This window comes from Didymosphaeria variabile (genome assembly GCF_027946475.1).
Source record: "Didymosphaeria variabile strain IMI 356815 chromosome Unknown scaffold_1, whole genome shotgun sequence".
Classification (NCBI taxonomy): Eukaryota; Fungi; Ascomycota; class Dothideomycetes; order Pleosporales; family Didymosphaeriaceae; genus Didymosphaeria; species Didymosphaeria variabile.
The window spans coordinates 493,611-513,988 of NW_026611620.1; the positions used below are offsets into that span (position 1 = coordinate 493,611).

Sequence of the window (20,378 nt, forward strand, 5' to 3'; positions counted from 1 at the left end):
TTCAAGACTATGCGAGTTGACACAAACAGTTCAGGCCTGTGGCCAAGATAATTTCACCGAAACAGAGTACACCATATAAGAAGTGGTGGATTGCACGATATTGCGATTCAAGCACTACTCTATCATACTATTCCCGGGTCCTACTTTCTTTTCCTCTATTCCTTCTGTTCCTCTATCGAAGTACACTCCTTTCTGAACATTCTTTCATCGTCATTTTCCACAGTCGTTCCTTTCCACTCCAGTTATGAAGTCTTTAGTCTATCTCTTCCCTCTCTTGAGCCTCACCTCAGCCATGGTGTTCCCACGCCAGATAGATCTCTCCCTCAATGCATCGCGCGAAGTCAGCAGCTGCGCCAAACCCGATGACGCCTTCCTGCAGCTCTCTGAGGAACTATCTTTGGCAGAAGAAGCAGAGTCTGCAGAGTACGCTAACGGAACGGAGCTATACAAACGCGCCGATGTGACAATCAATACCTACGTGCACATCGTCGCAGCATCAAAGAAGCCGGTAGACGGCTGGGTCTCCGTACGTCCGCGTGCATCACCCTACTTCAACGTTACACAGTAGTCGCTGACGTACCCCTAGGACGAAGCCGTCCACAAGCAGATGAAAGTCATTAACGACGCCTTCAAGGGCCGCAATATTGGCTTTCACCTCGCCGACATATCTCGCAAAGTAGACCGCGACCTCGCCACTGTTAAAGACGGCGAGCCCACGTCCAAGCTCGGCAATAAGCTTCGCAAAGGCAACTACGCAACTTTGAATTTGTATATCGTCAAAGACATGCCTCGCAATGTCGCCGGCGACTGCACCTTTCCCGTCTCCAATCCCGGGCCCTCGTATCCTAATGACGGATGTCGGTTCAACTCCAACACCTTGCCGTCGAAGTCTGACGGCAAGGTCTTAATCCACGAGATCGGGCATTGGTTAGGATTGATGCATACATTCCAGGAGGGCCCAGCGAATCCGACGTGTGGGACGGGGCATGGCGACCAGGTAAAAGATACGCCGGTGCATTTGATGCCAAAAAGTGCAGACTTTGAGTGCAAGGCGGTGGATACGTGTCCAGGAAAGAAGGGCAAAGATCCGGTCGGGAACTACATGAACTACACGCCTACCAAGTGCTGGACACATTTTACCAAAGGACAGGCTCGGCGCATGCATAATATGTTCCAGACGAGGAAGAAGCACCAGTAAGGGGGATGAGGGGTCGAGGAGGGAATTCGACTGGGAAAAGTGTTGACTGGTCGATTTGTTTCCATGCAGGTGTTTTCCTTTTTCTAAGCTCAGGGCGATGGCTGCTTGTTGATGATAAGCTGTCTTGTCTCTTGTGAACATGTTGGATATTTTCATGTACATAGATCTTCTTTTCGATGGCTGATTATGGGTTAGGTGGCAAAACTTATACTAACCTCATGTTTCCACGTTACGACTGTACTTGTGTCCGTTTCAGATGTTCCAAGGACGTCTTATAACTATCTTTCCACCGGTTTCTCGTCCTTTCATGAACTGTGATTTTATATAAGTATTGAGTGTGCATTGATTACATGTAGCTTCACCAGTCGCTGACCGCGTGGTAGCTTCGCGTTATAAGCGTGGGCAGACACGCAAAAAGCCATCATGAAGCTAACGCGGACTCGGTGGAACGATGAATAGACGCGCTAGAAGCCCACGATCAAACATCCCGAGAGCAGCATCTTGGTCGAGATCTGCAGATGCTGCAGCTGCCCGACGCTAGCAGATCTGTCGTAGAGCTAATCTGGCTCATTTTGGAGACTGAGCTCATTGGGTCGGAGCCGTTCTCCAGGGAGCGAGTAGCACGCGCCACGGGCCGGAGACTACGTGAGACTTGGGACATTTTAACGAGACTTGCTGTCCGGTGTTTCAGTGCTTTGGGGGTTGGTGTGGTACTTTGAGTGTAGTATCTATCAGCTCCGTGTAGAGTTACATATTTCATGTAGCAATTGATGGCACGGCTCTATATTCTGAAGTCTGCGCTGGCAAGGTGCCGTGTCACCAATGCAGCTCCTCCAGCTGTCATATATGCGGCTGAGTAAGTGCACAACGGAGCCTCCCTCGCATGTCCGGGAAGGGAAATATATTGAAAGCAGTGCTACCACAGCGCACAGGCGAAATGCACAATTGCGCATTCGAGGGTACAGTCAATAGGGGTTCCAGCGGTTCTCTTTATGGGCGCACTCTTCAGCTTCTACAAGTCCTTGCAGACTGCACCCTTCGGCAGGGTCCGCGTTCGGACACTGCGGCCTGAGGCAGCATTCCGTCCAAATAGTACTAGTAATCCCCGAAGTGTCCTGCTCTTCGCGGCGGCTGCTGCCTACTCTTGCGTGGGACGAGGGATATTTGAGATGATGTGGTACAAGCCGTCGCCTCGCAGCGGCTCAATCATGTGTCGAAAGCGCGCATTTGTCAAGGTGGTCGAGCTCGGGCGGTGCGTTATGCGGAGGGGCAGGTCAGTGCAGAAGCACTGATTGTCCCACGTAGGCCTTTGCGAAACCATTCACACGGTAAGACTCGGAGTGCGGAGGCAACTTCTTGGGGCGCGCATCGGACCAGAGCGCAGTGTCGCTGCGGCCGCTGGCTCACCAGACGTCAGGCGTTTGCCTAACAGTGGGCGTACCTTGGGTGCTCGTGACGGCGGATAAAGGGCGTGGAGGCCCACCATCTGTGCGCCCAGGGCGAGCAGCCTGGAGAGACAAGGCCAACTAGAGAGCTTGCCCGGGCGATCCCATCACGTGGCGGCGTCTGCAACCCAAGGCCGCATGAATCGCTGATGTGAAACGAGCGGCACGCCCCTATGCACCCACCCAGAGCTGCAGCAGCCTCTTCGCTCTCGACCACGCTCCCCAAACGCAACCACCCTTCGAGTCCTGTGCACCAGCCCCGCCGCAGCTGGGTGAATGTGAATACCGGCTTCACACAACGAACAGACAATAGAGCGGCACGCGCCTGCCTGCGAGGAGGATCGCTCCTGCCACGCCACCACCGCCGGACCATCCCTAGCGTTCCAGTTCCACTTCGCAATCGACAATCCTCCCCCCTCCCCACGTCGCAACCTCGAAGCGGCTGCCGTGACCTCGGAAGGGATGCGCTGAAGCATGGAGGTGGCTTTTCACTCTGGTCTTGCCCGCGCCCACTCGTCCCAGTCGACGCCCCCGACCGCCGCCCACCACGCCCACGCCCGCATCGCCTCGAGCGGCGGGCCCTCCCTCATGTCCCACCAAAGCTACCAAAGCACCTCGAGCTATTCGCACAGCACCCAGCGCGACACCCAGAGCACCCAAGCCACCAGCACCTCGACGCTCTTCAGCACCCCGCCCACCTTCCCCGGCACCCCTGTCAACGGCGGGCCAGTCGAGGCCGCCGACAATGTCCTGAACAAGCGCGCCGACAGTCAGAGCTCGCTCTTCCACATCGGCCTGCAGCTGCAGCTGCGCCTGCGCGCCATCCCCGGCTTCGAGCGCTGGATCACAGAGGAGGAGAACAAAGCCGATGACGATGCCGACCCCGTCACGCTGCTGTGGAGGACCTTCCGGCGGGGCTTCCCCGCTCATGGAAATCTACAACGCCCTAGGACCCAAGGTCCGGCTGTCTGTCGACACCACCAAGATGACCGAGAGCACCACGAAGAAATTTGAGAAAATGGCAGCCTACAAGTTTCTGCAAGCCTGCATTGGGGAGCTCAAGTTTGCGCCCGAGGAATGCTTTATGATCGGAGACTTGTACGGCGACGACACAACTGGATTTGTGAAGGTAATACATACTGCATGGGCAACATCGCAGCTGCTGACGAGAGTACAGGTTGTCAAAGTGGTAAACCGGGTCTTAGACATTTTAGTGCAGATGGGCATCATCCAAAACACCGAAGCTGTGGACGGAGTGATCGATCCTACCAGGAAGAAAACTCGGCGTGAACACATCATCAACGAGCTGGTATCATCAGAGCGCACATACGTGCAACACTTGGAGATGCTGCAAATGTTCAAGCGGCTGGTGGAAGAGAAGGGCTCGGTGACCGGCGACGCCATCCACGACATTTTCCTCAACTTGAATGCGCTTCTCGACTTCCAACGACGATTCCTCATTCGTGTAGAACAGACCAATGCCCAGCCTCCCCACGAGCAGAATTGGGGACACCTCTTTGTGCTGTACAAAGACGCCTTCAAAGTATACGAGCCCTACGTCGCGAACCAGAAGAGAAGCGAAGAAGTGGCTGTGCGAGATTACGAGAAGCTCGTCGAGACTGGTGGCTCTTCAGAAATGCAGCAAATGGTGCAAACCAAAGCCACATTACCTTCGTTCCTAATAAAACCCTTCCAACGGTTAACCAAATACCCGCTTTTACTGAAGGTAAACACATTCTCCACTTGACACTTAAAACATCATACTGAACTTTTCACTCACAGGACCTGCGCTCGAATGGTGAACTCGAGGAGCATCTCAGAGAAGACATCGCCAACGGTATTGAGGCGACGGAATCAGTGCTCGAGCGCATCAATGCGGCAATTGCCCGCGAAGATCGACAGGAGGCTGTCGAAGAGCTGAAGACACTAGTCGAAGACTGGAAAGGCCACCGTATTGAAGGATTCGGCGACCTTCTGCTCTATGGTCAATACACAGTCCTCAAAGGAGATGGCATGAATGGGAAGCAAGATGAGCGAGAGGTACGTTGAACCCCATCCTCTAGGAATCTCTCCCTCCACTTCATTTACTGACCTAAAATAGTACAAGATATACCTATTCGAGATGATTCTGCTGTGTTGCAAGGAGCTCAGTGCCAACAAAGCCAAGAAGATGAACAAAGCATTGACCACCAAAACCGGTAAACCAAGGTTGCAACTCAAAGGTCGCATCTTCATGCAGAATGTAACGGAGACAATTTCGCTTCAGAAACCCGGATCATACACGTGCCAAATCTTCTGGAAGGGCGACCCAGGCATCGAAAACTTCATAATCCGATTCAACACAGAGGACAATATGAAAAAATGGGCCACGCAAGTCGATACTCAGCGGCGTGTTTGGAAAGACCACGCGCGGTCCAGCGCCAGCACAACGCACTCGAAGCCCTCGGATACACAGTTTACGTACATGCACGATCAGAATCTCGTAAACCCGTACGCTGAGGAGGAGGAAGACGACGATGAGGACATAGATACAGTTGTTCCTGGCTATCCACCAACCAGCTCAAGCGCGTCAATACGCTCGCGATCGACCACAGGAGAAAGTGCAAACGATGACAGGGTACCACCTCCACGTTTCCCCATGGGCTACGCCCAAGCCCCGCTAACTCTTCGAACCCAGCAGCTTGCAGGTTCTGCCAACCAAGACGGCTCATACTTCTCCCCCGTAGAAACTCCCATGTCCACATATTCAAGCGCGCGGACGAGCTCTTCGTCAGCTGGCACGTTTCCTTTTCCCCGCCAGACACCTCCCTCAGGCTATCACGAGGAGAACAACCGCTATACTGCACCTGCCCGAGGTCATATGACTCGCGAAACCTCTATGGGGCCTGGTCTGCCTCCAGGACGTGCAGTCTCACGTCCGTCACTGCCACCCACATCTATTTCATCAGCTAGCATGGCAGCGGGTCGACTGCGGGCGGCTAGTAGCCCGGATATCCACAATGCTTTGAGACCTGGACGACGTACAGATGGTCAGCAGCCATCTGTACCTGAGATGCCTCCATTCCCTACGCATTACGCCTACAACGCAGCCATCGTGAACCGCAGCCAGAGCAATTCGCCCAACGGTCTCCCTCCACGAGCCGCCACAGGCTCGCCCGCTATACAGAGAGATCGCCTTGTGCAACAGCGGACAGCCGCAGAGCTCGCTGGAGCACACCCTGACTACTATGGCGGGCCTCTCCGCAGAGACCCCGGCGTAACACGGACTATGACGCCTCACTCGTCATTCGAACGCAGTCAAGGTACTTTGACACCAGCATCGATGGACTCGCGCACTATGTCACCTCCTCTATCGCAAGCATCAACTTTGAATGAAAGCCACTCGGGCATACCCACGCAGCTCAAGGTGAAGGTGCACTGCCCCGCGGCCGGAAGCTCGATGACGCTTGTAGTCAGCACGAACATCAGCTTTCAGAGCCTGAAAGACCGGATTGATGCGAAGTTGCAGCGGTCGACTAGCGTGTCGCTTGGTTCGGGCCAGGTGAAGCTCAAGTATTTGGATGACGATACATTTGTGACGATTTCGACGGATGACGATTTGCAAGAAGCATTTGAGACGTGGAAAGAGCAGCAGAGAGACTTGAATCCTGGTGGCCAGCAGTTGGGTGAGATTGAGCTCTTCTGTCAATGACGAGGCGGACGTGCGATTGAGGGGTAGTGAGCAGTGAGCATACCATGGCGTTGGAGGACTTTCCACTTTTTGGCGTTTGGGAGCTCTAAGAGGGCTGTTTCGAACATTGGGTGGCGAACGGAGTCATTCTTTTGGGAAGCATAGGCTGCTCAGCTTTGGACAGGACGACGGAAGAAACAACATGCCATAGCAGGGCATGATGATCAACAGTATTACTGAGGTGGCGGGGCCTACTCAAGCCAGAGGCAAGGCAACCATTGTTACTGGGCTAGCACTTATGGCATCTGGGGTGCTTCCAAGTGGAGCACAAATTGCCCAGCGATTTGCTTTTCGCCATAGACAGGACCAGCGGCACGGCACGACTGACGACGGAATGATGACTACTGTTTGGAATCGTGGAAGTCCTCGATGAATACCTTTTGAAGAATATTTACCTGCGAGATGCGAACTAGATGCTATGAGAAAGCTTTTTGGATATTTGACTGCTTTACTACGATGCTGTGAAAATATGTCTCGACATAGAGCCAGACCGAGGAAGGGACTGTCTCGGAGAGCAGTAGACAAGAGGTCGAGAGTCAAGGGTGGATAGCGACGGCTTCTCTACGTCGTGCCTTGGCGTTCCCCCAACAGCGGGCGCCTCTGCCCCGCTGTCGCGTGCTCAAGGTGCTCATGAACCGTCCATGGCGCTGGTTTACGACTACTCTACAGTACATTTCCACATGCAATCGCACCATGTTCTTCGTGCCTAGTCCATGCACGCCCGGTTCCAGACATGCGAACCTCAATCACGCGACTCCCCCTCCCGTTGAGGCGTGCGCCAATTCGGCTGATCTTACGCAAGCACACAGCACCGTGATGGAGAGCTAACGCCAAGAGAGCAGTTGCACACCGACAATAGCCACGGACCGCTTGTCTCCCGCGCAGTAGTGCCCACCTGAGCAGCATTGGGAAGCCACATGTGAAGCCAATTGAGGGCTGGACGCCGAGTTTTTCGCGGGGACGTGGTTTTCGGAATAAACCGCGGCCGTTTGATCGAATCGGAAGCGGCGATTCCGGCGAGACTTCCATCGCAGCGTCACCGTTATATAACAAAGCGCTACGCTACCCCACGATTTCACAGCCACGCATGCGCTGACGTCCCTATACCCTTTTCTTGCCTTTCTGCGTCATTTTCTGTCTCTTCTACCTGCAGATTCCCTCTCCACTGCCGCATTACTAACTGAAAGCCGCCCACGGGCGCACCGCATCCACCATGAATTGCCCTTCACGCGTCGACCCGATCATGCCGGACGGATGGAACCAGAATCCTAACGCCCTCAATGCCGATTCAACGACGAGAGCGGATATGAACCGCATCGCCAATGCGCGCACGCGACAGGACCACCGGATAGATCCTGCAGACGGGGCTGCGAGCGAGATGGAGCTGAGCGAACGACCTGCTGAAGAGGAGGGACTGGGCGGGCGCAGGGAGGGAGCAGGAAAGGGGAGTGTTGGTGTTGGAGAGAAGGGGTTCACGAGGAACACTGGCGCTGCGACTGCGGGCGAGGTTGCTGGTGGCGAGAACGGGGATATGCGAAGAGAGGGTTTGCGGGTGGGAGTGGTGGGCGGGCTGGGAAGAAAGTGCTGGCTGTACTGCGCAAGTATGCGAAGTTCGTTGGGCCGGGGTTTATGGTTGCGGTTGCCTATATTGATCCTGGTATGCTTCTCCTCTGTCATTTGGAAACTTGCCGTCCCGTTCCTGTACCGCCATCTTGGCGCTTCCCTGTATTCGCATATACCCATGGTTCCACATCACTTCCCACCGTATTTGGAACATATCATGGAAATACTGACGGGTACTGACAGGCAACTACGCTACCGACGTCGCTGCTGGGGCTTCGTTCCGCTTCAAACTCCTCTTCATCGTCCTCATGTCCAACATCTTCGCAATCTTCCTCCAGTCACTATGCATTAAGCTGGGTTCCGTCACCGGAATGAACCTCGCTGAGAATTGCAAGGCTCATCTGCCCCCGTGGCTGAACTACGTCCTCTACTTCTTCGCGGAGAGTGCCATCATCGCTACTGACATTGCAGAGGTCATCGGCACAGCAATCGCACTGAACATCTTGATCAAGGTCCCGCTAGTCGCAGGATGCGCCATCTCCATTGTCGATGTCCTCATCATCTTGATCTTCTACCGCCCCTCGGGCTCCATGCGCGCGCTGAGGACTTTCGAGATCTTCGTCATGTGTCTCGTGCTCGGTGTGGTGATCTGCTTCTGCTTTGAGCTCAGCAAGATAAAAGCGCCCGTGGGAGACGTGTTTCATGGCTTTGTCCCGTCTTCCACGCTTATACAGTCTCAAGCGTGCGTCCCCCTTTCCCCTTCTACTTCCATGGAGTAGACACGGAGTAGACACTGATCAACGATAGACTATACCAAGCCTGCGGCATCCTCGGCGCAACAGTAATGCCCCATTCCCTCTACCTGGGCTCGGGCATCGTCCAGCCTCGCCTCCGCGAATTCGACGACGCCCACCAACCCAACTCCACAGTCGACATCCCCGACGATGCCTCCATCAACTCCGACATTAAGTATAAGCCCAGTTTGGCCGCCATCCAGGCTTGCATGTCCTACTCCATCGCTGAACTCGCCATCTCCCTCTTTACCTTCGCCCTCTTCGTCAACAGCGCTATCCTCATCGTCGCGGGCGCCTCCCTCTACGACCACCCCGAAGCCGACAACGCGGATCTCTTCTCCATCCACGACCTGCTCGCCCGCTCTATCGCACCCGTCGCAGGGACGCTGTTCGCTCTAGCGCTGTTGCTGAGCGGCACGAGCGCCGGCATCGTGTGCACGATTGCTGGGCAGATCGTCAGCGAGGGCCAACTGAACTGGACGGTGAAACCCTGGCTCCGGCGTTTGATCACGAGAGCTATCTCCATTACGCCGAGTATCATCATTGCGGGCGCGGTGGGAAGAGAGGGCCTGGGCAGGGCCCTCGAGGGCAGCCAGGTTGCGCTTAGTATTATTCTGCCGTTTGTGAGTGCGCCGCTTATCTGGTTTACGTGTAGGAGCCAGTATATGAAGGTTGCTGTTAGGGATGGTGGCCACGGGGAGGAACAGGCTTGTGTTAATATGCGGAACGGGTGGGTCACGGCGGGGTTTGCGGTGGTCATCTGGGGGGTTATTGTGGTGATGAATGTTGCGCTTTTGGTGCTCGTGGGGCTGGGGTTGCGTAGGCTGGGTTGTAGGGGAGGGGATACGAGGCGCGCTGGAAGGGCAGGACTATGCGATGTGTTGTGAGGCTGGGAGAAGTATCCCTTATGGCACATACCCTAGCGAGAAGTCGTCGCCCTTTAGACATGCATAAAGCATAGAAAGTAGATCCACGACATCCGTCGTCCTGAAGAAAGTAAAGTTCAAGTATCACCAGTACCGCGCTCGAACGCCTTTCCATGATTTCATTCCCGTTGGCTCAGCCGGCCAGGCAGACTAGGTATCTCATAAGCTCTCATCCTGTTTCAAACTCCAAACTCCAAACGCCATCCAGACCTTTCCTTTCCTTCCTTCCCCCGGCGTCCCGCCTGCCTACCGACTCGCATTCGAAAACTGACTAACAAGCCCCATCTCACTCCCCTTACTCTTCACCGTACTCCCCTCCCACTCCCATTCCCATTCCCCACCCCCATACTCCCGCTCCAATCCCGCCGATGCCCCCTCGCGCTATCCCTCCCACCACTACTCTCGCTCCACACCTCGCTCCGCGCTTTCCGCTGCGCAATATGCAGCAGCGTCTTCTTCAGCGCCGCATACAAGTGCGTGTTATCAGACATATCGAGATCGACCCAAAAGCTGTAGATCGAGAGCCTCGCGCGGTTAACGGCCTTGAACCGCCGAAGGATGTACTGTCTCGCCGCTGTTTCCGCGTCTGCAGTCGCACCAGACGGCGTAGGCGACGCCGCCAGCTTACTCGGCGACGTAGCAGAGCGCGGGGCTATCGGCGACGCCACTGTCGGAGGGACATAATCGCTGAAAAAGGTTTCCAGCGGCGTATGCGGCAGCTTCTCTCTAAAGCGCGTGAAGTTGTTCAGCAGCAGGATGATAGAGCTTCCCGCGAACTTCGGGCTGTTAGCGTACGACTCGAAGGTTGCGAAGTCGTCTAGGAGCTGGGACTCTGTGGGTTGGCCTAGGTAGGGACGGTCGTACGTCGATACGTCGACGGTGTAGATTAGCGCGGAGGCGTTTTCGAGCTGGTGGAACCAGCGTTTGCGGAACTGGTCGGGGATAAAGCCGTTGATGTTGAAGAGGTGGACGCCGAGTTCGTCCCAGGCGAAGCGTAGCTCTTTGATGCCGCCTGCGGACTGGTTGAGGCGGATGATGTCTGCTTCGGAGGGGACGTAGTCGTCGCTTGCGATGCGGGCGATGGACTCGACGTAGTAGGGAGCGTATTGGGGGAAGTCGATTTCGAAGTTTTTGACGTAGAGTGTAGAGAAGGTGGGGGAGGTCCAGATTTTTTGGGTTGCGGTCACGGCTGCGGGGGAGAGGTGGGACATGTCGCTTGTTTCTACTTCGTGGAGGAGGACGGCGAAGTCTTGTGTTAGGTCTTCGTTTAGGGGGACGCCTGTGTCTTTGATGAGGTCGATGATGGAGTGGATGAGCAGGCGGACTGTGGACCGCACGGCGACGCGGTATTGATATCGTTCCGAAATGGGGTAGCCATCGGCGTAGAGGACTTTCATTTGGCGCATCACAAGTTCCTTCCCGGAATTTGGTTGGCCGACCAGAACAAGCTTCGTTTCGCGGCGGAGGTTAAGCTCGTCGGTTTCTAATTGGCGGTCAATGGCATCGGAGCGCATTGCTGCTGCTGCAGTGAGGTAGTCCTCCTCAGTGGGTGGCTCCTCCGAGGCTTTCCCTAAAAGTTTGATATAAAACAACAGGCGGAACCATTGAATCATGCGCGACATGTGCGTGAGTGCTTTGATAGCTTGGCCGTTGACTCTCGAGGTCCGGACCAGGGTGTTGAGTGATGATGCATCTTCCTTTCTTATTTGCCGACTCTTGTGTAATAATATTTTCCGCTGTGCTGATGTGTGGCTAAAAATCGAGTTAAACATAGTCAATATAAGAGGGTGGAAGCCCTACGTTTTGCATGCTGCCAAGAGCAAGCTCACAGCATCCGTCTGCCTCTTCGCAACACCTCTTAATCTATGCATCGACCGGCTCCCGACTCTGAACTTCAACTTCAGCGCCCAATCCGCCTTGTCGTGGTCGGGTTGGCGCATTTGCGCTGTGAGACTATCCAGATTGCGCACGAGCAATGAACACGAAGTCATCAGCAGATCCAGGTCGTTGAGTAGTTGCGAATGCATTTCGTTGATTGCATAGTTCATCCAGTCCTGCATTTCGCCCAGATTTGCCTTGAGCGAGCTCAACTGTGCAATGAGGTTAATGATAGTGCCGCTGCCATCCGGGAACCGGTCGTGTAGCTGTCGCAAGGCGTCGATGCTGGATCGCAACCTGTCCAGGTTGGCGGCGACGGCGCTCATGAGGCTGAAGGCGCGTTTGTTGTCGCCGTTTGTTGTGTCCGACATGGCGAGCGTTGTGGTGATGTGAGACTCAAACACGCGTTAGATTGAGGTGGGGATAGAGCGGGCAGATCAGCAATGTCGCGCATTGTATACAGCGACAGGCGGGAACCAAGTGGGCTGGCGTGTTGGCGCTCCGGAAGGCTCAGCGCAAAGTGACCAGGATGTGGCAGGGCGTGGGCGTAAATCCCCGGGGCTGCGCGTCGGGGTTCGCTTTTTAGGCAATATTGGTAGTCGAAGGCGCATTCTGAAGACGAGGAAGAAGCGTCTTCAACATCAATAGGACTCAAGGAGCTATGACAGCGGATGCAGTTTTGCAAGATGAAGAGTTGCGTTGGTGATTTTAGTTGTACGTAGGGCGAGTAGAACACCATGTCGAGAGCCTCGGGTTCGAAGGTCCCGTGGCGCCCGGTCACGTGCAGCTCCGGGGAAGACAGTCTCATTGGGCAGGCCTCAGCCACGCGGGGGTCCGACAGAACACGCGAGCAAGCGCAGCACATAAAGTTTGCGGTAGACACAGTCAGCGCACGCGATCGCGAGCGAAGGTACCGGTACGTCCGACAATCCTTCATCCGGGCGTTGCACAGACGTTCAGCATGGGCAGCAGCGTTTCGTTATCGATAGGTGACTCAACGGCGCCATGACTGAAGGCGAAACATATGCGTCATATGTTAGTGTAGCGAAATGTTGGAGTCACAGCTCGTGCTCGTCCACACAGCCACCAACAACTATGTAAAGAGACTTCTTGCAGAGATTCCCCGTATTCTGGATATCGAACATCCAACATGACAGACCTTCCACTTCGGGTCCGCCCACGTGGCCCGGAACGGAAATTGGCCCCCGCCTCCACGCCCTCCCTGGACAAACTTCCAGTCGAGCTACTGGAGATTGTAACCAACAATCTGGGTCGTCCGATTGACATCGTGAATTTGGCCCTCACTTGCACTCGATTGCGCCAATTCGTGCAGCTTTACGGATGGGAAGCTTTCTTGAAAGGACGATTCGGGCTTTTCAGGCCCTCCGGTGATGCGAAGTCCACGGCGCATGGCTTGACGACTTTATACCGCAACTGGGATAGGAAAGCGTTTACGGCAAGATATCTGGAGCCTAGTAAAAATGTCACCAGTCTCAATTCGGGAGACAAAATCAGATGGAGAGGTCCACAGGGGCAGACGATGGGCTACCAGCCGAGTGTGGATAGCTACGAAGAGATGGGTAGTGAATGGGTGGATAGGAAAGAGGTGCTGGCATGGTCCGCTGGGGCGAATGTTGTCGTGAGGGTCAAAGAGACGGGCCACAGAGGCGCAAGGGTGTGGCAGGAGATGGGAGTTGACACCGAAGACCCACATGAGCCGGGCATGTTTGGGCATCCGAATGCGTGGTATACGTACAAAATTCCGGAAAGCTTCGAAGGACGCGACGATATCACGGCACTGAAGCTTTTACGGCCGCACCAGAAGAGTAGTGATATTGAATGTACGGTATTCGGAACAGCGTCTGGACGCCTGTCGATGCTGAGCGCCGATCTGGAACAGCGCCGAGCAACGGAACAGCTATACGATACTAGTGGCCGCGCCGTGGGCTCGATATCCGTCTCGGCTGCATCAGAACCTTTGATAGCTGCCAGCCTGGGCGACTCCTCGATCGCCCTTTATTCTGGAAACTACGATCAGACTAGCGGAGATCCCGTTGAATCTTTCAGCGAAGTTAGGCCTATTGAGCCGGGCATGCGCGTCGGACGCATATGGTCCACCAACTTCATATCAGACTCAAAACTCGCCATTGGGCTAGGTCCCACGCTCGAGCCGATACAGGTCTACGGCATCACACCCGGTGGCTTGACAGCAGAGCCATTGCGCAAAATCAATCTGAACTCAAGTGACGTGAACCGGACCTTCCTGACTGGCAGCGATGCAGTCGAACACGCAATGAGACACATCCCTCGCCCATATAATACCTCCGTTTACCCAATTATTCCCATTCCCACCGAGTCGCAAGGTGGCTCATCCAAGGAGGTATTCTTATCGGGCGGATATGACGGCCTTGCACGACTGCACGATCTCCGGTCCCCACACGACTTCGAAACCGTCTTCTGGGACGTCACCAACGATTCTGCAGTATACTCGCTCGCTTGCCAAGGCCTTGAGCGCTTCGTAGCAGGAAGTTCAATGCACAGCATGCTAAAAGTGTTCGATTTGCGTTTCTCAGGCTCGCATGCTTATCACACTATTCCTATTCCTCCAGCGACCAATTCACGACCTAAGCGTCAAGACCACACCTACAATGCCATCATCGATAGATTCCAAGACACCGACAAGAGACCTGTAACCGGCGGGTGGAACGTCTTCCTCAGCCCCCGAAACTCCAGACCGGGTGGCGCACGGCATCCCTACCGCCCCGGTCCGCGTAACGAAGACTCCCCCGTCTACAGCCTGTCCATCCCTTCCCCATACTCCACAAACATATACGCCGGTCTCGAAGGCTGCGTGCAAAACCTAACCTTCGTAAGCGTCCTAGACGCGCATCCCGACCCACTCCTTTCCCATTCCTCGGCCTATCTGCCTGAACGGCAACGCAACGACATCAAGGCTATGTACAATCCCTACAATGACGTCTTGAACCTGGGCATGTACGAACAGGGTAGCGAAGAGGGCTTGGGCATGCAGTTGTTGACGCAGGACGATGTGTCGAGTGCGTTGGCGAAGAACGAAACTAGGAAGGAGTTTTCGAAACGGAGGGGGCTGGATGAGAGGTGGAAGGATCCGAGCGAGGAGGCGGGGAAGTGGGTTAGGGACAGGTGCCGCAGGGGAATTCGAGTGGGGGAATAATACGAGGAGGGGTGGACATCGTAGAGGGCGGGGTAGGGGTCGCGGTGGACGTGGGCAGGGCCAGGGCCAGTGAAGGACTAGGATTAGTGATTTATAGGAATACCAGAATCAGGTCATTCTCAGAAGTGTTGGGGGAGAGACTGTCTGACCTGGCTTTTTCAATTACACTACATACTTCCCATCTATGGATATCCTCCCCTCACGGTCGTGTTCGTTCCAAGATGCTACCTAGACGCTTGAGACCCACCAATTTGATATCCCCATAACGCACCTGACAACAATCAGAGGTATCCCCAATCATGTGGCAGAAGGCGAAGCGGACTAAGATGGCCTGTGCCAAGGTATCGTAGGGTGCGTGGTCATTCAGATAGTTTAAGAATAGGACGAGATGTGTTAGGGAGATCAAGTGCGGGAAGCAATGTTTTAAACCCTGTCCATGGAGAAGTTTGCGGCTAATGTACTAGGTTTACAATGAGCAAAGCCTGCTAAAGAACGTTGGGCCTGAAGATCTGATGAAAGATCATATATCATAGGTAGTCTTATTCACACATTCGGAAGGCGAGTGGTCCATTCACTGAACGCATTCGACTGTGCGAAGCTTTGAAGACTTATCGAGGATGATACTGTACAGAACATTCCCACTGCCAGAACCCATCTTCTCCAGACGATCCACTTGTTCAATACCAAATAAGCGTGGTGTGTTACAACAATGCTAACTAAAGACAAAGGCATTACATTGACGGCTTCCCATCACTTTGCCCAGACTTTCCGTCCCCATCCTTGCGAAGAGCCAGAACGCTCCATGGCTGACAGTTCTTATCTTCCGCCCTGCTCTGGCAGTTTGCTGGTCTCGATTCGTCTAGGGGGCGACGTTCATTGATGTATAGATTTGGATCCTTGGGGTCAACCCAGCTTCCGACACCGTTCAATGCGACGTTTCGCTCGACTTGTGAACTAGTTTTTCTGTCAGAACACACGTTCGCTCGACAAGAATATACATACCTTTGGGTCTGCACTGAGGCACGACCACGGCCAAGCTCATGGACTTGAGATGCTCGACGATTCTGTGGGGCTGGACACAGATCAGACTGACTGTATGCTCATCTATCGTAGTACGTCTTACTGGGTACGTTGCTTGACGAAGACATTATGAGTTGATCTTAGTTCTCAAGGCCGTGTGATGTGATGGACTAGAGAGCAGGATAGAGAGATGCCAGAGACTTTATAGTCGGGCTTTCCGTACAAATCTTCTCAGCAGGTCTTATGGATTGCTCACGCGGAGCGGCTCTTGCCTCATTCAAAAGTGCAAAGCGTCCGGTGTAGCACGGATATCGCAGTCAATCCACCCATTTGGGCGTAAAATTGCCATTGCGTTGGCACGTTACCAATTGCAGAAGTGCATTACGGCCGCTTTGGCATCTTGTACCCGGTTTCGGGAACATCCCACCCTCCTTAATCATGTCTGTGAAGGCCTGACATAATCTCGCAAAAGTGCGTTAACAAGCTATACCTTCTTATTGGCTTATCTGCGACTGGAACGGTTCACAACGTGACGAGGCTACAGTGCGCCTGATGTAGCCTGCAATCAACAGACCAGGGTGTGCTAGCACTCCGCTGAATGCACTTTTGTTTGATTGGTCTTACGTCCAATGCACTTCTGTTTGATTCGCTTTCATCCGAGCGCCCTTTCGTCTCATTGGACCGTAGCATGCACAACACGGACAGCACAACGGCCGAGGTCTTGACTGTGGCGATGCGGCTCTGTGTTACCAGAGTGAAATCCAGCCCTGCAGTCATACGGAGAAACGCATTTAAGTGCGCTCTTGTCCTGACACAGTCGACAACACTTTGCACAACACTCTCTTGCAACAAGACCAAATTCGCGATGGACACTGTCGCGAATCCAACCGCAGACCTTTTACTCTTCGGACCCGATGGTCATATTCGATTAGACAATGAGGAGCAAAACTTTGCTCTTCCACATCCCCCCATTGAAACAACCGGCCACCAAAAGCACGCCGCTAACAGCGAACCTCCCAATACACAGCATGATCAGTTTGTCGAGAAGTACCTGCAAGAGTGGGATTATTCGTTCAACGACGTGCTTGTAGCCCCTATGCTACCAGCGCTAGAGTATCTTGAAGAGCCCAAGGGAAACGCGGCAGCGGTACAGAAATTCTACGAGGGTCGTCCGACTTGTAAATGTTGCGTTAACTGGGTCGAGAAGGAGCCGACAAAGGTACCTGAGGAAGCTAAGGAAAAGTACGACGGTGTTGCGATTCGCTTGTATCACGGCAAGGACCATGTCAAGGAGACGTTGGGTGGCCTAAAAGACACCGTCTTGACTGGTTTAATCATTCAGAGTCCACTTCTATTGGGTATTCTCGAGCCCATGTTCAAGAAATTAGGTCGCGTGGACACCATGAAGGGGTCGGTGATGGTGATACCGCCCTTTCAAGAGCTGTTCTTTTCACATGCCGATATCATGGACGCCTATAGTAAGTGCGAGCCCAACACAGATGAAGAAAGGCATCTCAAAGTCTTGAAAGAGGTGGTTGATGACGTTCTCCGGGAGACTACTACGGCAGTGAGCGAGCTTCGCGTAAAAAGTTTGATCACGCATGGCTATCTGTGGACTCTTTTCCCGAAGGGAATAGTTGTGGTATCACGCGTGCAGAACCAAGAGTGCCTTTTTGAAGTCATCTCGTATGATAGCACTAATTCGAAAGTCCACTGCCGACAGGTGGCTTTTGATGGGGTGAATTATGGGTTCAGAACAGTCGACTTCGTTCTGACCATGTTCGCTGGGGCCAAACCGATACGAGAGCTCGTCGTGTTTCCTCTTACCTTTCACAGAAGTCGTACAGAACTCGAGAAAAGTATCATCCAGCGCAGCTTTGAAGTACTTCGTTACCAGGACATGGCACATCTTGAATACAGGGGAACCCGGGGGCCTGGAACACGAACAGAACAACGTACTATGGTAGGTCAATAGTTTCAGGATATTTTATGTGCGCTAACGGAGCTTCAGACTCACCATCGTATCATCGTTGATCCGTATGCCTATCAGCTCCAGCATGGACTGTCCGAGAGTCTCACCCAATTGACCTCAGAAAATTCCAAGTCCGACGAAGAAATCCGAACTCACTTTGAAAATGGACTCACCGCGGGCCGGCCGAGTACAGAACGGATCCAGAAGAATAGAAAGATTGTGTCATCGCAGCCTCGATGGTTACTATTGCTGGACCCTCTCGTTGCGGGGTTTTCTTTGGTAAATTACCAATATAGTAAGCGACCCGAAATTAACAACGTCTCATACAGGGCTAAACATTACAGCGAAGTTCTACGTTAATTACATTCGCGACGTGAAGTGGAATGACTGGGCTTTTGAGGGACTCGTGCTTCCTGATGAATCGAAAGATATGCTCCTCACATTAGTGCAGCATCACCGAGTTATCAAAGATATCGGGCAAGATATCATAAAAGGGAAAGGTATGTTGGTGCCAGTAGTTCTCATAGCCTCCCTTAATCTGGTCTAGGCAACGGGTTTGTGGCATTGCTGAGCGGACCACCGGGAACCGGGAAAACGCTGACTGCTGAGGCTGGTATGTTTTCGATATTCGATATTCACATGCAGGCACTGGAGACCTAATTCTGGCAGTTGCCGATCAAGCGAAGCGTCCTTTCCTGCGAATACAGGCTGAGACTCTCGGTAGGTATGAGGAGGATCTTGAAGAACTGTTGGAGGAGGCTTTCAGACTGGCTGAACAATGGGATGCGCTCCTTCTTATAGATGGTAAGATAGGCATGTATTGAAGATATCTCATTGACAACCCAACAGAAGCCGATGCATACCTCGGGAGCGATCGGGAACCAAAGGAGCGTTCTAGCCTTGTACGAAGTACGTTCTACTGCCTACTCATTCCGGTACCAAGCTAAGCCTTCTAAGCGCTAATGACGCGTTTGGAGTACTACCCTGGAGTTTTGTTCCTTACAACCAACTTCCCGGACAAGATTGACGAAGCCTTTTCATCCCGAATCGATGTTCACTTCGAGTATCCAACATTGGACAGAACCTTCAGATGCAAACTTTTGAAGACGATGACAAGTTTCACAACATCTTCCTACGAATTTTCGCAAACCGTAGATCTCACTGATCAGGATTACTGGAACTTGGCACGCTTCGAGTTGAATGGCAGGGAGCTGAAAAACGCTGTGAAAGTATCGAGTCGAATCTGTTGCATCAAAAAAGAGACACTCTCGTACAAGAGGCTAGAAACCGCTATCCGGCACACTGCTCCCCGAAAATTTGTCGAGCCTGCAACAGATCTGCCCCCCAACAAGAAGGTTCGGCTCTGTTAGGTAATGATATAACCACAAGCGGTTTGGCACTAGTTGAGGATGACATGATGATGAATCGCTTTTTTTTCTGTTCTAGCACTGGATCAATAGATATTCATCTTGTTTCATCGGCCCGGATTATGACGCAATATTCCAAATTGAATGTTTTGAAAAGCTATAGCTATTGCTAAGAATATACTGTACATTCGTTTCATGACATGCACTAAGTGCACCAAAGGAGTCGCACAAATAAACATGCTCACCGTGTGCGCGTGTCCCAGAGATCCTCATGGGTTCCAAACATCGTCGTCAATGGCCCCAGGATCAAAACGAGCACTATCTTCTCGGCCCATGTATTCTGGCATAGCGAAAATGAAGTCATCATATGCACTCAGATTCGCCGGAACGGAAACATTGTGTGGTTGGAACGTTTCCAACGGGGCGCACACATTCATAGGATCCCATGTCTCTTCCCATATATAATTTTCGACCTCTTCCGTCACATCTTCAGTGTCGTCGTTGAAATTGGCCTCCAGCCAACGCAGAAACGAAGACTGATGAATGAACCAACCTTTTAGAGAATAGACGCATTCACTCCACTTGACAAACTCCGTGTTGTAAATTGTACGTATCTGCGCTGGCTCCCAGCCTCCAACCCAGGACGACCGGAGAGGCACGTTCACCTGTACAGCCATTGTTGGACTGATACAATCGATAGACACAACTCTCCGCTGACATGTTTCACAGTCAGCAAAATCCCGCGTATCGAGGCCGATGGATAGCCTCATAAGCACTATGGCGGCGGGGGCTTCCGGTGACGCCATCTGCACATTGACATGCATGAATGCCATTGCATTGCTGAATTCAGACGGGAGACCGAAAAAAGTGTCGAAAAGACTTTTGGTCTCATTTTGTTCTTCTGGAGTCATCGGAACGCATCCCTGTTTCCACCTTGCCCGGTCCTGCCTGTTCAGGTGCAGTAGCTGACTGCAAATTTCTGAAGTCTTCACGTAAGATAGTATTTTGTTTTGATTCGGAGCAGCGAACATATGGTGGGTCTTTCCGGTGAGCGTGATGTAAAACTTTGGTGGCGAATCTTGAAGAGCTTGGTTGTCCAATGTTTCGGGCCCACCATCAGTTGCTGATAACGTGTCAAGGCTTGTGAGATCTCTAGCTAGCAGCAGGCATTTTTGAAGTATCAATGGAAGTTTCTCTGGTGGTTGAGATCCTTCAGTGATCCTTAGACCAAAGACTCCAACTTGGTGAATATGGGAGATCGAGTACATGTGGTCTTCTGGGTCGGGAACGTG

General features: G+C 53.1%; 6 protein-coding genes across 6 annotated transcripts; 5 read left to right on the plus strand and 1 right to left on the minus strand.

The window, feature by feature from the left end:
• Positions 1-292: 292 nt before the first annotated feature.
• On the plus strand, positions 293-1,198 carry N0V89_000136 (uncharacterized protein; the record flags this gene model as incomplete). Its single annotated transcript, XM_056208961.1, has 2 exons — positions 293-526; positions 587-1,198. The coding sequence occupies 2 exons, from the start codon at positions 293-295 to the stop codon at positions 1,196-1,198; spliced, it is 846 nt and encodes a 281-aa protein (XP_056075783.1).
• Positions 1,199-3,628: 2,430 nt separating this feature from the next.
• Positions 3,629-6,334, plus strand: CDC24 (Guanine nucleotide exchange factor for Cdc42p; the record flags this gene model as incomplete). The annotated part of the gene is made up of 3 exons (XM_056208962.1): positions 3,629-4,369; positions 4,426-4,683; positions 4,745-6,334. 3 exons carry the CDS (start codon positions 3,629-3,631, stop codon positions 6,332-6,334), a joined length of 2,589 nt encoding a protein of 862 aa, XP_056075784.1.
• A 1,252-nt stretch (positions 6,335-7,586) lies between these two features.
• SMF3 (NRAMP-like transporter smf-3) lies at positions 7,587-9,399 on the plus strand (the record flags this gene model as incomplete). The annotated part of the gene is made up of 4 exons (XM_056208963.1): positions 7,587-7,974; positions 8,180-8,678; positions 8,744-9,336; positions 9,386-9,399. 4 exons carry the CDS (start codon positions 7,587-7,589, stop codon positions 9,397-9,399), a joined length of 1,494 nt encoding a protein of 497 aa, XP_056075785.1.
• A 559-nt stretch (positions 9,400-9,958) lies between these two features.
• Positions 9,959-11,905, minus strand: N0V89_000139 (uncharacterized protein; the record flags this gene model as incomplete). The annotated part of the gene is made up of 2 exons (XM_056208964.1): positions 9,959-11,408; positions 11,457-11,905. The coding sequence occupies 2 exons, from the start codon at positions 11,903-11,905 to the stop codon at positions 9,959-9,961; spliced, it is 1,899 nt and encodes a 632-aa protein (XP_056075786.1).
• A 779-nt stretch (positions 11,906-12,684) lies between these two features.
• Positions 12,685-14,727, plus strand: N0V89_000140 (uncharacterized protein; the record flags this gene model as incomplete). Its single annotated transcript, XM_056208965.1, has 1 exon — positions 12,685-14,727. The coding sequence occupies one exon, from the start codon at positions 12,685-12,687 to the stop codon at positions 14,725-14,727; it is 2,043 nt and encodes a 680-aa protein (XP_056075787.1).
• A 1,885-nt stretch (positions 14,728-16,612) lies between these two features.
• On the plus strand, positions 16,613-19,089 carry N0V89_000141 (uncharacterized protein; the record flags this gene model as incomplete). The annotated part of the gene is made up of 7 exons (XM_056208966.1): positions 16,613-17,710; positions 17,759-18,014; positions 18,064-18,219; positions 18,267-18,332; positions 18,389-18,523; positions 18,569-18,628; positions 18,677-19,089. 7 exons carry the CDS (start codon positions 16,613-16,615, stop codon positions 19,087-19,089), a joined length of 2,184 nt encoding a protein of 727 aa, XP_056075788.1.
• Positions 19,090-20,378: the final 1,289 nt, after the last annotated feature.